The sequence below is a fragment of the Bidens hawaiensis genome, unplaced genomic scaffold, assembly GCF_021521415.1.
Source record: "Bidens hawaiensis isolate Kalapana, Puna unplaced genomic scaffold, B.hawaiensis_p1.1 tig00029147_1, whole genome shotgun sequence".
Taxonomy (NCBI): Eukaryota; Viridiplantae; Streptophyta; class Magnoliopsida; order Asterales; family Asteraceae; genus Bidens; species Bidens hawaiensis.
Genome location: NW_027494809.1, coordinates 28,617 through 41,944, shown reverse-complemented (window position 1 = coordinate 41,944; position 13,328 = coordinate 28,617). Strand labels below are relative to the sequence as shown.

The following is a 13,328-nucleotide window of genomic DNA, read 5'->3' as shown; positions in this document are numbered from 1 at the left end:
AAAATAAATTTTACACAAAACAAACATAACCAAATAAGCCAATTTAAAATTTTAAATATTTAAAATAGACTTAAATAAGTTAAGTAATTGGGCTTAAACATTAAAAATACATATTTTTCATAAAAAAAAATATTTTTTTAAAGTTTTAAAAGAAAAAGAATTCGGGCTTAGCGGAGTGATTGGGTGGGGGGGGGGGGGGGTTGTCGACCATTTTGCCCTCCAACGAAAGCCGGCCATGACTAGTGCCCAACTCTTATATTCACCATATTTGTTACGAAGGGTGGAGGTGTCTGGTTGGTGGTTTTCGAGTTGGTTGGTTGAATTGTTAAATTCAAACACGAACCATGTTTTTATTCGTATAGCGCATACCCTTATCATGAACGCGTCTCCTATAGTTTATAGGTTCGGACTTGAAATATGATAACTTGTTGTATGCTTAAATTGTTGCGGTTTACTAGAGTATAAAGGCATTGGGAGGGATCATGCTAATATCCTGGTGAACATCTTGACTCATTTTTGCTTACTTTTTAACGGTTCGTAAATTACACCATTTAAATCCACCTTATACTTCATTACGGGGATTGAACCCTCATCCGTTAGAATAGAGGGGCGCGTTAATATACCGTCAGGCCAAAACCCTTCGGTTATGAGTCAAAAACATTTGTAACAAACAACCAAATTCATCAAATGTCAAGGATCATATCCTACTCATGATTTCATCATAGTTGACAACATATGACCGAAAAAAATGAAACAAATGTTAGAACTTAGAAAGTATTACACGACTATTCGGCTGCAAGAAATGGGATCACCATCGTCATAAACGTCTCATATGAAAGCGTGGCGGAACCCGTGTACCGCGTATCCTTCTCCATAAACTTTGTTGTCAAACCCCTCACAATCATTCCACACCTGAATTATATAAAAAATAGTATACCATTAGCTTGAAGTGTTAAATCATGGAAACGGTAAAATTACGATACCCTTACTCGACAAAACTATCGAATGAAAGCTCGACTCTCCTTCCACTTTGGTCATCATATTTCGAAATTAAAAGCTGCAGAACAGAAGGCGGAACTGCATATCCGAGACTGTATAGTGCATCTCTTAGTTCGGCTGCGTCAATTTTTCCGCTTCTGTCCCTATCAAATCTTTCAAAGATAGCCTACAAATATACAAAAATAATACGAATCAAAAACGCGAAAAATTAAATATTTAAGTTTATAGCGAACCGTAAGAAACTGCAATGCATCGTTCACCTTTCAAATGTTATACAGAAGAACTAAATAAGCAATACACAAGAGAATGTCGAAGATACCGAATATTTATATCGATATAATAAGGATTTGGGATCGATTACTCACACGCCATTGGCCGAGACAACTCCATAACTCAGCAAACTCTTTGGGACCTGAGACATTCACATTTAAAAAGATGATAAATGTTATTAATTTATTATTTAATGTTTGACAACCCATCGAAGAGCTACTCGAAATCGGCTCGCTAAAAGCTTGAACCGAGCAGAGAGCTTAAACCTTAAACGAGCTTGAGCCTGAGCTCGAATATAAAAATAAGCTTGTTTAATAAACAAGTTTGAGCCAGAGCTCTAGTTATCAGGCTTACGATAGCTCGCGAGCAGGGGTGAAAACGAGCCGAGCAGCTCACGAGCTACTCGAGATCGGATCGATAGAAAGCTCGAAACAAGCTGAGTTTTTTCAATCTTGAGCAGAGCCCGAGCCTCAAATTAAGCTCGTTTAGTTATTGAGCCCGAGCTCAAGCCTCGTGTATTTTTCCTTTTGAACTTCTATATATTAATTTCACACTGCACAACAAATCTCAAGTCGATCTTTGGCTCGTTTAAGTTTCTACATGAGGTCGACCCGAGCCTAGGCTCGTTTAAGGTAATTTTATAAAATATAATTAAAAACATACATACATTAATTGAAAAATAATAAACGAGCTGAACCCGGGCTTGAAAAAACAACTCACGAGCCGAATTCGAGCTTTAGAAAAAGCGCTCGAAACAAGCCGAGCTCATGCTCAAGCTCTTGTAAGCCAAAACGAGCCGAGCTCGAGCCTTGTAGAGCTGAGACTCAGCTCGACTTGTTTACACCCTTATTCACGAGCCTAAAATAGTCAATTATTTTCATAATTTTTTATATAACATATAATAAATATATCCTTTTATAATAATAATAATAATAATAATAATAATAATAATAATTACTATACATAAAAAAATTATGATAAAATAACTAAATAATATACATCTATATCTATAATATATATAAACGAAAACATAAAAATCCTACGTGTCGCGATGTGGTCGCTCCCCCTTTTTTAGGAGTAACCAGATTTGCTTGATTTTTAAATGGAGGTTTCTCATGCATTTGACCCGAATTCACAGGTATGGGTCTTACCAAACCCAGATATTCCTTAAACGGGTTATAACATCATATTAAATTAAAATTATTCTCACCAAATTATTGATGTGAAAATCCTATAAAATATGATATACTAAAAATTATTACATGATTTTTTTTAAAATATATTATTTATAATTAAGAGACAATTTTATAGTAAAAAAATAAGCGGGTCTTTGGTCTCACCAAACCCATATAACTTTTAACCGGGTTATAACATCTTAGTTATTTGTGAAACCCTTTTATCATCAAACTCGAAGTATATTATAAATTTCTTTACAATAAATAGAATTAAACTCCAAAAAAATATATAAATAATTAAATATTAATAACGAATAATGTAAAACCGCCCCCGTAATACTGGGGATAAAAACTAGTTATGTTATAAATAAATAGAAAAACAACATACATAAATTCATTTTGATAACAAACAATAACCGAGTCGAGTCTTCAAAATAGAGCTTCAAAAACAAAAACCGACCCGTTCGAAAAGGATCACTCGGGTTCCGAAACTGGAACATAAGCAACCGGATAGTCCGAATGCTAAACTTCTGGTACCCATTACTAAGCGCCTGCTGCAACTCTTTTGCATCGATAAACCCGCTCCGATCCGAATCAACCATCTGAAAGCTCCGAACAACTTCCGGGTGGGTTCCCGGAGGGAACGCCGGCGCCGGCGGGAAGCCGTACTGTCCACCACCGCCGTAATTGTAGGCGTAATTGGGTTGTTGAGATTGTGGTGGATGTTGGTAGGAGTTATTACCGGCGGGGTGGTGGGATTCCGGTGCCGGAGGAGCTGACGGAGATGGGTTGTGGCCGGAGTATGACATGGTTGGTGATTGGTTGTTATTGTTAGGGTTTGTGGAATTGATTGGTGATTAGTTGGTGAAATTATTATTATTATTGGGTTTAATTTGTTGCACTGGTTTCGGATCTTTGTGGTACATGTTTTGTTTACTGGTGGAGAAGAAATCAATAATATTATTTTCTTGAATTTGAATATGTTATTATATTTTAAAAGGATTACACTATGTATCTATATAACTGGAATCTAAGTTTTGAAACTATTCTAGTGAGGTTATTTATAAAATTTTTATTTTAATCATATTACTAAAGTTTCTGAAGAAACACGAAACGTACCAGGCATAGTTCGGATCGTCTTCTACGGGATGATGTAACCAAATCTCGCTCTCCTCCGCTCAGATTTGCAATGGTTTTTGGGGGTGTGGAGGTGACTGCTAAGAAATCTCGAGGATCTCTTGTTTACAGACACAAAAATGGTTATGGTGGTGGCTCTTATTGAGAACAACCTTAATAAGGAGGTGGAGACCTCCTTATACAGGGAGCCTCATGGCCACCATCATGGTACCCTAATGGGCCTAACCCAGTTAGGGTTACCTCCACAAAACCCCCTCAGTCCAATAATATTGTATTAGTCCATATAATAAAATAAGCCAAACATAATAAATTAAGGTCGTAAGCCGGGTTTAGTACCATACCCCTACAAGCCCCCCAAGTCCAGTGTTGCTCCTAGGCGTGCAAGCGTTTAGGTGGAGCGCTGGACTTCATAAGGTGTGTTAGGATATGAGGCGGTTTTTTCCCCTTTATTCGGCCTTGTCTTTATTGTCTTTGAGTTTTGAGAGGTTTTCTCCATGATGGTGACATTTTGTGATCCTTATGATAATAATGGTGCACTGGCATGAATAAGATATAGCACGCATCATAACAATAGTGGCGCGGGGCCTGATAAAAGATAGAGTGCGCATCTCGATAATAATGTAATGCAACTTGCGCGCGAGGCAGCTTACGAGCTGTAAAAATAATGAAGCTTGCGCGCGAGGCGACTTACGAGCTATAAAATAATGAAGCATGCGCGAGTTGCGGCTTATGAGCTATAATATGATGATAATGACTGGCCCACAAGGGCCTCTTCTACGCAGGATGACTATCCCGGCTTGTCTTCAAAATAATAATGGAGGCACAAACGGCCAGATAATAATAATAATGTCATAGGTGCTTGTGCGACTCGTAGCCGAACCTGCAAAAACATATCAACTAAAAGTGGATGTATTACAAGGTTCTCATCCTCGGGCAAATTATGAGGTGTGCCCAACCTACGTTGGCGCGTGGCCGTTTGGGATATTATTAGGCTCCCGACCTTTATGTTTGGCGCGTGGCCATGCGGGATATTATTAGGCTCCCGACCCTTATGTTTGGCGCGTGGCCGTTTGGGATATTATTAGGCTCCCGACCTTTATGTTTGGCGCGTGGCCGTTTGGGATATTATTAGGCTCCCGACCTTTATGTTTGGCGCGTGGCCGTTTGGGATATTATTAGGCTCCCGACCTTTATGTTTGGCGTGTGGCCATGTGGGATATTATTAGGCTCCCGACCTTTATGTTTGGCGCGTGGCCGTTTGAGATATTATTAGGCTCCCGACCTTTATGTTTGGCGCGTGGCCATGTGGGACATTATTAGGCTCCTGACCTTTATGTTTGGCGCGTGGCCATGTGGGATATTATTAGGCTCCCGACCTAAGATTCGGATGTCTTCCATCGCGATAATGTAGTGGTGGTATACCACGATAGTCCCCAGTTCATTGCTTCTAAATAATGTTAGGAGCATTGAACTTGTAATAATAAACTTGTTAATAAAGTTTTAATCACATGGGCGGATGAGGGGCTGTTATGAAAAATTGGAAATAATTCCTTCCTCTTTTAAATCTTTTTGCCTCTGCACGTTCCTGCCACCATTTTGAACATTTGGGATGGTTGCATGGAGTTCGTAATTGCCGGAGTTAGCGTTGAACTTCAAGAAGGTCGCATGCATTCCGCGACGGCGGAGTTTTACCCATCGGATCAAGTTGGTGGAATGTGATACGCGACTGCGCGCAAGCATCATGGCGGTGCGCGTGTAGAGTGGCGGAAGGGTTGATCTGCGACTGCGGTGGCAGAATGTTGATCCGCGGTGGCGCGCATGCTACGTGGCTTGTATTCCACCCTGCTATAGTGGCGCTGTTGCGTTACAATGGCGCTGTTGGTATGCTAGTGTGTATGTGATCCGCGGTGGCGGGTGTTAATCCGCCGTGCCTGTTTTTGTCCGCCTACGCGCATGAGAAAGCGGTTGACACGCCGTGAACGGATTACAAATAACAAGCATGGTGGTCTTCGTGATGGCGGCCTTCATGTCTTCCCACTTGAACAGTGATGCGGATGCAAGAAACAAAATTTTTGGAGGCGCCCATCCATAATGACGCGGTGTTGTTCCGCGACGGCGCCCACGCATGTGGCGCAGTGTTCTTTTGTGACGTGATTGCGTAGTGGTGATCCGCAAGTATGATGGCGGTGTGTTGTTTAGCGATGCGCATGCACGGTGGCGAGGTGTTGGATCGCGGTGGTGCGGTGCTCGGCGCCAGCGCGCATGCGTGATGGCGCGCTGCTGCTTCATAGCGGTGGAACTCATGCATGGTGGCATGCACCATGGCAGCCAGATGGTTATCCGCGGTGGCGTGTACGCGTGGTGGCGCAATGACATTACGCGGTGGCGAGGTTCACTTGTCGTGGCGCGCATGAATGTTGACGGAATGTTAATCCGCGACTGTGCGCATGTATGGTGGCGGAGTATTGACCCGCGACGGCGCATCGTGATCCGCGGCGACGCACTGCTGCTTCATGGCGGCGCGCTGTTGCCTCAAGGTGGTGCAAATGAATGGTGGCGGAATGTTGATCCGCGACGGTGTGCATGCATGGTGGCGGAGTATTGGCCCGCGACGGCGCATCGTGATCCACGGCGACGCGCTGCTGCTTTATGGCGGCGCGATGTTGCCTCAAGGTGGCGCGAATGAATGGTGGCGGAATGTTGATCCGCGATGTGTCGAACCGCGGTGGCGCACGCGTGGTGGCGATGTGTCGAACCGCGGTGGCGCACGCGTGGTGGCGATGTGTCGAACCGCGGTGGCGCACGCGTGGTGGCTATGTACTGAATCGCGGTGGCGCATGCGTGGTGGCGGTGTGTCGAACCGCGGTGGCGCATGCGTGGTGGCGGAGTGTTGTGCCGCGGTGGCAGACATGCGTGTTGCGTTGTTCTTCCGTGGTGACGCGCATGCATGGTGACGCGGCGACGATCTGCGGTGGCGCTCATATATTGTATCAGGGTGTTCGACTGTGCGCATACATGATGGCGCACTGTTGCTTATGGGCGCGGAATGGACGTCACAGTGGTGGTGTTGGAAAGCCAGAGCGCTTATATGGTCCGCAATGACGCGCGGTGTTGATTCACGCCAGGGCTCATGGATGGCCGCGTGGTGCAGATCCGCGGCGGCGCACATGTATGGCGCCTTGATGGCGGAGACAGCCCCGACGGAGCTGAATAGAAGAAGAAGGCGGAGTCTATCTGGTCAGCACTGTTCTGATGAGATTTGTACAAGACATCCCTGGATGACAAGACAATTGAAGCTGGGACCCACATGTCATGTAGTGTCCCATTTTACGTGACAAAATTGCACAGAAAATGAAACAACCACCATCCTTTTTTTTTGTAAGGTAGCAGATCTAAAAGCTCATTTTTTGCATTATGAACTCGTATGTGAAGATTTCTGCGCCGGATCTTGGCTGTATTGCCGGAAAAAATGCAAATATTGCACCGTGAGAATTTTTGGCCACCGAAATAAAGTAGATCTAGACGTCACAGTCAGATCTAATTAAAACCGTCACAGATCCGGAGCATTATTATCCGAATCTGGTAGCTTTTTCTGAAAAGTTATCAGATCTGAAAAGGTTTTCAGATTTATTTCACCCTCTCGTTCTTCCAAAAAGCAGATCTAGAAGTCAAAAAAGGAGAGTCGAAGATGCGGCTCGTTTTCGATGTGGTCCCACGGATGGCGCCAATGAAGAAACACGAAACTTACCAGGCATACTTCGGATCGTCTTCTACGGGATGATGTAACCAAATCTCGCTCTCCTCCGCTCAGATCTGCAATGGTTTTTGGGGGTGTGGAGGTGACTGCTAAGAAATCTCGAGGATCTCTTGTTTACAGACACAAAAATGGTTATGGTGGTGGCTCTTATTGAGAACAACCTTAATAAGGAGGTGGAGACCTCCTTATATAGGGAGCCTCATGGCCACCATCATGGTACCCTAATGGGCCTAGCCCAGTTAGGGTTACCTCCACAAAACCCCCTCAGCCCAATAATATTGTATTAGTCCATATAATAAAATAAGCCAAACATAATAAATTAAGGTCGTAAGCCGGGTTTAGTACCATACCCCTACAGTTTCATTTATGTTTTAATTCCAGATATCACAACCACGAATCAACTTGAATTATTGTGGTTTGTTTCTTGGATTCGAGTTTCACGGTTCGTTTAGTCTGGGTTCAGGTTTCGGTTAAAACCGATAACCCAAATCGTTGTATAGTATACTATCTAAATACACAATTTGGTAGGGGTATGCAAGAAACCGAAAAAACCGATCCGAAATCGAAAAACCGAACCGAAACAAATCCGACGGTTTGGTTTTATGTTTTTGTAAAAACCGTACCAACGGTTTGGTTTTTGGTTTTGCATGTAAAAAAACCGAAAAAATCGAACCGAACCGAGTTCCTAAATTTTTGTTTTCTTTATATCTTATATTAAGTAATTCATAAAAATTTAATAAATATGTAACTCAAATATTTTTGGTCAAATGTATAATACTTTATTATATTACAATTAACAAAATTATTTATACCTAGGTTAATTATTTTCGTCAACTTTTTTTTCGGCCTAAAATTTTCAAGCTCAAATGGCAAAAACCGAAAAAGCCGAAACCAAGACAAAAACCGAAAAACGGAAACCGAACAGTTTCAAAAACTCCAAAAAGCAAAGTTTTGGTTTTCAGTTTGGTTTTAATCAAAAACTGCACCGAGCCGCACCACGCACACCTCTTGAATTTGGTGCCCAAGCGCAAGTGGCACTAGTGTCCTATTTGGGCCAAAATCCCAATCCAGTAGTGGCTAGTGTGTGAACCAGTAGTATCTCCTTCAGGTAGGACTCAGGTGTCAGTAGTGTGACTGAACCAACTGGAATCAGGAATCCCCAAATTATAAACCCTAAGATTCTCCGATCGGTAAGCATATTCTCTCAAATTCCGTAGTTCGATTACTGATCACAACGCTGTGTTATGTTGATATTGAGATCCGGTTGACTTACTACATTCGTATTCATGTTTAAATTTACAAGTTATTACAGTTACATACAATTTTCTGAGCATCGTCTGTGTTAAATAGTTGATAGCGTTGAGCTAGGGTTTAGGATCACGGTTAATCGGTTATTGATTGTTGAATTCATTTCGCGGTACAATCGGTGCTCGTTATAATTATATGTTTTGATCTAGCTGAATGTGATGTGTTGACTTGTTGACTGTTTTCAGTTAGGCATTTAGAAGTTAGAACACATGGTTAAATTCGCGGATAGTTAGTTATTAACGGAGTCGCTTGTTCGTAAGTTTATGTTAGTTGCGCGTGGCACATAGTAGAGTAGAGTAGAGTCTAGCTTTATAATTAGAATGATGTTATAGTGATATTCTGCTCCGAAACTTACTGAATTTGTCTTCATGTTTGATTTATTATCTACAAGTAATATGTGTAAAGTAGTTGATGTGTTGAGCTAGGGTTTAGGAATATGGTTATTGATTGTTGAATTCATTTTACGTCGCAGTCGGTGCTTGTTTTTAATAATATGTTTTAATCTAGTTGAATGTGATATGATGAATTGTTGACTGTTATGTCACATTGTAATGAAATAACTTGTTTATCTAGCATTTTTAGAACATACGGTTAAAAACGCGGATAATAATAATAATCGAAAGTCACTTGTTCATTCATAAGTTTATGTTAGCATGAGGCACAGAGTAGAATCTAGCTTTATAATGGAACTCTCCAAACTAGGTTTTGCGTTGCTTGCACCGTTTTCGTACACAACGGAAGCCTGTGCATATTGTGTGAAATTAAAGATTTTATCCAAATGCTGCATAAAATACAGTCATGTACTCTAGTAGTGCTCTACAAGGATTTTATAATTGTTGAATAAGGGATCAGGAAAACGGTCGTTGATTGTTGAATTCATTTCACGTCACAATCGGTGTTCATTTCAAGAGATGTTTGATCTAGTTGCATTTGATGTGATAAATTGTTGACTGTTTTGCCAGATTGATATGAAATTGTTTGTTGTTATCTAGCAATCTTTTCAGTTAGGCGTTTAGAACATATGGTTAAGGACACAGATAGTTATAATCGGAGTCACTTGTTCATAAGTTTATGTTCTAGGAAAACAGTTGTTGATTGTTGTAATTGCTCCACGTCAAGATCGGTGCTCATTTCAAAATTTGTTTTGATATGGTTTCCTTATGCTCACTTAGAACACACAAACATTGTTTCTTATGAATTGGGGTGGGTTGTAAACTGTTGCTAGTGTGAATTCTGAATTCCATTGTGTTCATCATGGATGGAGATATTATATGCTGTGATGGCTTGCTGACTGTTTTGTCTAGCATTTTTATTCACTTAGTATTGAGAACATTTAGTTAAATACATGATTAAATATAATCAAAACTCACTTGTTCGTAAGTTTATGTTAGTAGCATGTGGCACAGAGTAGAATAGATCTTTATATTGGAACTTATCAAATCAGGTTTTGCATTGTTTGCACAAATTGTGTTAAACCAAAGATTTAAGAACTGTTGAATGAGCATATCATTACAGCAATACAGCCGTAAAGATTTATCAAACTTATAATATTGTTTTCATTTTTGAAGTTAAACACGGTTAAAGACATCACAGCATGGCGACAAGACAGTTTGTTAGAAATGTGTCTCGTAGGTTCTCAAGCGGTGGCAAAGTACTTAGTGAGGAGGAAAAAGCTGCAGAAAATGTCTACATCAAGGTAACTTTAATTATAGTCTACACTGTGAACTTGTTTTATGGTCATTTTTTATTAAAAAAGGATGATACATATTGTTGTTTTCCAACATAAAAAGCTTATTTCTATTTTAGATTCTCTTCTCATCTACTCTACTTGATATTTAAGTTTTGTTTTTGTTTTTTTGTTTGTTTGATGTCAACTGTCATTAATCTATTCTTTCAAATTGACTTGTGAGTATGGATGCTTATATATAGGACAATAATGTTTTATTACTACTAGTCTTTGAGATGAAAATACTTTATTGCTAGGCACATATCTATTCACCTAGTAGCCCCATGCTATATCTACTGTTATTTTTTATATCAAGAAGTTTATAAGTGAAGCTTGGAGTTGTTTCTGATGCAGTTAGTTCTAATGTTAATCTCGAACGAGTTTGATAACATAGCATGAAAATGGTAGCAGTTCTTGAACAGGATCGATAAATTAGAAACTAAAGCTATTCCTTCTAAAGTTCTAAACTTATAAGACCGATTCAAAACTAAGTAGTTACACGCTATCCTTTAGAAAAATAACTTACGAGATTGTGGAAGGTAAACTTCCAATATGTGTGTCATTTTAATATACTTGTTTGCACTTCTAAATGACTAAATCTTTCATAAACAGATGTTTGGTGTTGATTCATAACGTTAGATATCTAGTTCTGATTCTTAATCTGCATGTCAGTCACTCAAATTTTAATTTTACGTTCAATCTTAATCTTGCAGAAAACTGAACAAGAGAAATTGGCGAAGCTTGCAAACAAGGTTTCACTCGATCTGTTTCTGTTTCTTTTTTTTTCCTTTTGATCTGACCCGCCCATATTTTTACGGCTATGGATCTTTTGACTTCTGTGATTGGTGTTTCACGGCCCAAAACCCGAAGAGACGCCATCAGTGAATGTTGCTGAGGCTAAAGCAAGTGAGCCCATTGCTCCACCAAAAGGAGTATCAAGTGATGTTCACAGGAATTATGCTGTTATAGCGGGTACGGTAACCGGGCTTAGTGCTCTTGGATGGTACCTTTTGTCCAAGGACAAAAAGACCGAAGAGCTTCTAGATTGAAGATTCGTTTTCGAGTTCAATCGTTCTGGAAAAATAAGAATTACATGATCCTGTAATCCATATTTGACTGACACAAAGTGATGGAACATTGTTTTCATATTACAAGAGTTGATCAAACAGACTATCAAGACCGTGATTTGCGGCTTATGTTTTGTACTCGTAATGTGTTGACCTGTTCGAAACGGGCCTGGTCGTTTCACCAACAGTAGTGTTAAAGATTTTTATAATTTCAAATTGCATGAATTTGCAAAGATTAATACCAAAACACAAAGCTTATTACTTGCTTATTTAGTAAATTCACAACTGATGAAAGAGCTATGCACAAGGTTTCAAATATTTTCACATATCTGAAGTCGAAACCGGTTCGGGTTTATGAGTATGGATAACCATGTGGGTCTTTGGCTCGATGGGTGGAGACTCGGCAGGCTCATCACACAACCTGGGTTCATCAGATTCTTCAGTGGTGGTATAAGTGTCCAAGATGGTCATCGTCTGTGTTAAATTCATGTTCTATCTCTTCATTTTCATCAAGATTTTGTTGTGAAAATGAATTCAATCCAATCCCGTGATCGCTGTTTTCATCCGATGGTGATTCTTGTAGTGAAACCCGAGATGATTCAATAACCAAATCCTGTCGTTCACGAAGGGTTTTCGAGACCAGCATTTTCAAAAAGTTCATTACTTGAACTGCATACATCAATGCAGTCAACGGATCCGCCATCTGCATAAAAAAAAAGTCAAATAAATTTCTTAGTTCTACTACATCTAACTATACTATTAAACCAATAGGTTTTAACTCAACTTCCCCTCTTCCTATTGGTTGTTGCTTAGACTTTCCATGTATATCTATCACTTGTCTAATTTTTATGTTAATAAAATAAATCAAAAATAAATTAAATTACTAGACAATCAATGATTATTAATATTCATGTGAATAAAAAAATGTTTAAAATAAATTAAAATACTAGACAATCAATGATTATTAATAATTATTGGATATTTTTAAATACGGTCAAACATCATAATTAACCTATTAATGTAATTATTTTTAAAATCTGGTCAAACATCATAATTAACCTATTAATGTAATTATGATATTAATTATTCTAATTATTACAAGAATTCAAAAACTTACTAAATCATCTCATTTACGTTATAGAAATCTCAAGATTGAAAACTCTAACTATTTTAATCTCTCTCTCTCTCTCTCTTTGTTTCGTCTCTCTTTCGGCTAATTCCTCCACCGTATCTTATATTCCGGTAATGGCCGATTTTGTTATATGTTTTTCCGGTAAGGTTCTATTGTTTTCCGATAAGGTTTTCTGGTAATGTTTTACATTTATTTTAAATGTTATATGATTTTTTTTATAATCTCTTTAGGTTGTAAATCAAAATCCAAGATTTAATTAATATGTTGAAGTTATTACGGTTTTCCGGTAACGTTTTCCGGTAAGGTTTTATATTTATTTTAATTTTTATATTACTTTGTTATAATATTATTCCGGTAAGGTTTTATATCAATTACAATTAATTTTGATACTCTTATCATATTATTCCGGTAAGGTTTTATATCAATTACAATTAATTTTGTTTTTCATTTTTGTTTGTATTTATATTAATAATTATATTATTTTTTCTTATAATCTCTTTAGGTTATATATCAAAATCGAAGATTCAATGGAGATCTTCACTATTTCGTTTTTCCGGTTACGCGATTCAAATTTTCCGGTTGTAAATTATAACATAAATTTACATTTTTCACATGATTCAAATCTTCCATAATTTGTAATTTATTTATTATGTGATATTAATATTAATATTTAATTTTATTATTGCAGGTTATTGTACTCAACTTGATATAGCTAATTTCATGGATTGAAGATTATTTGATAAGATGCCTTTTATTT

The 13,328-nt window shown here is 38.8% G+C and overlaps 2 protein-coding genes across 2 annotated transcripts; one reads left to right on the top strand and one right to left on the bottom strand.

The window, feature by feature from the left end:
- Positions 1-779: 779 nt before the first annotated feature.
- LOC143578342 (putative calcium-binding protein CML48) lies at positions 780-3,411 on the bottom strand. Its single transcript, XM_077061946.1, has 4 exons — positions 2,905-3,411; positions 1,365-1,411; positions 990-1,165; positions 780-912 (listed from the first exon to the last, which is right to left on the bottom strand). Exons 1-4 carry the CDS (start codon positions 3,251-3,253, stop codon positions 786-788), a joined length of 699 nt encoding a protein of 232 aa, XP_076918061.1. The 5' UTR covers positions 3,254-3,411; the 3' UTR covers positions 780-785.
- Positions 3,412-8,433: 5,022 nt separating this feature from the next.
- Positions 8,434-11,648, top strand: LOC143578341 (uncharacterized protein At2g27730, mitochondrial-like). Its single transcript, XM_077061945.1, has 4 exons — positions 8,434-8,528; positions 10,215-10,342; positions 11,086-11,125; positions 11,228-11,648. Exons 2-4 carry the CDS (start codon positions 10,241-10,243, stop codon positions 11,419-11,421), a joined length of 336 nt encoding a protein of 111 aa, XP_076918060.1. The 5' UTR covers positions 8,434-8,528; positions 10,215-10,240; the 3' UTR covers positions 11,422-11,648.
- Positions 11,649-13,328: the final 1,680 nt, after the last annotated feature.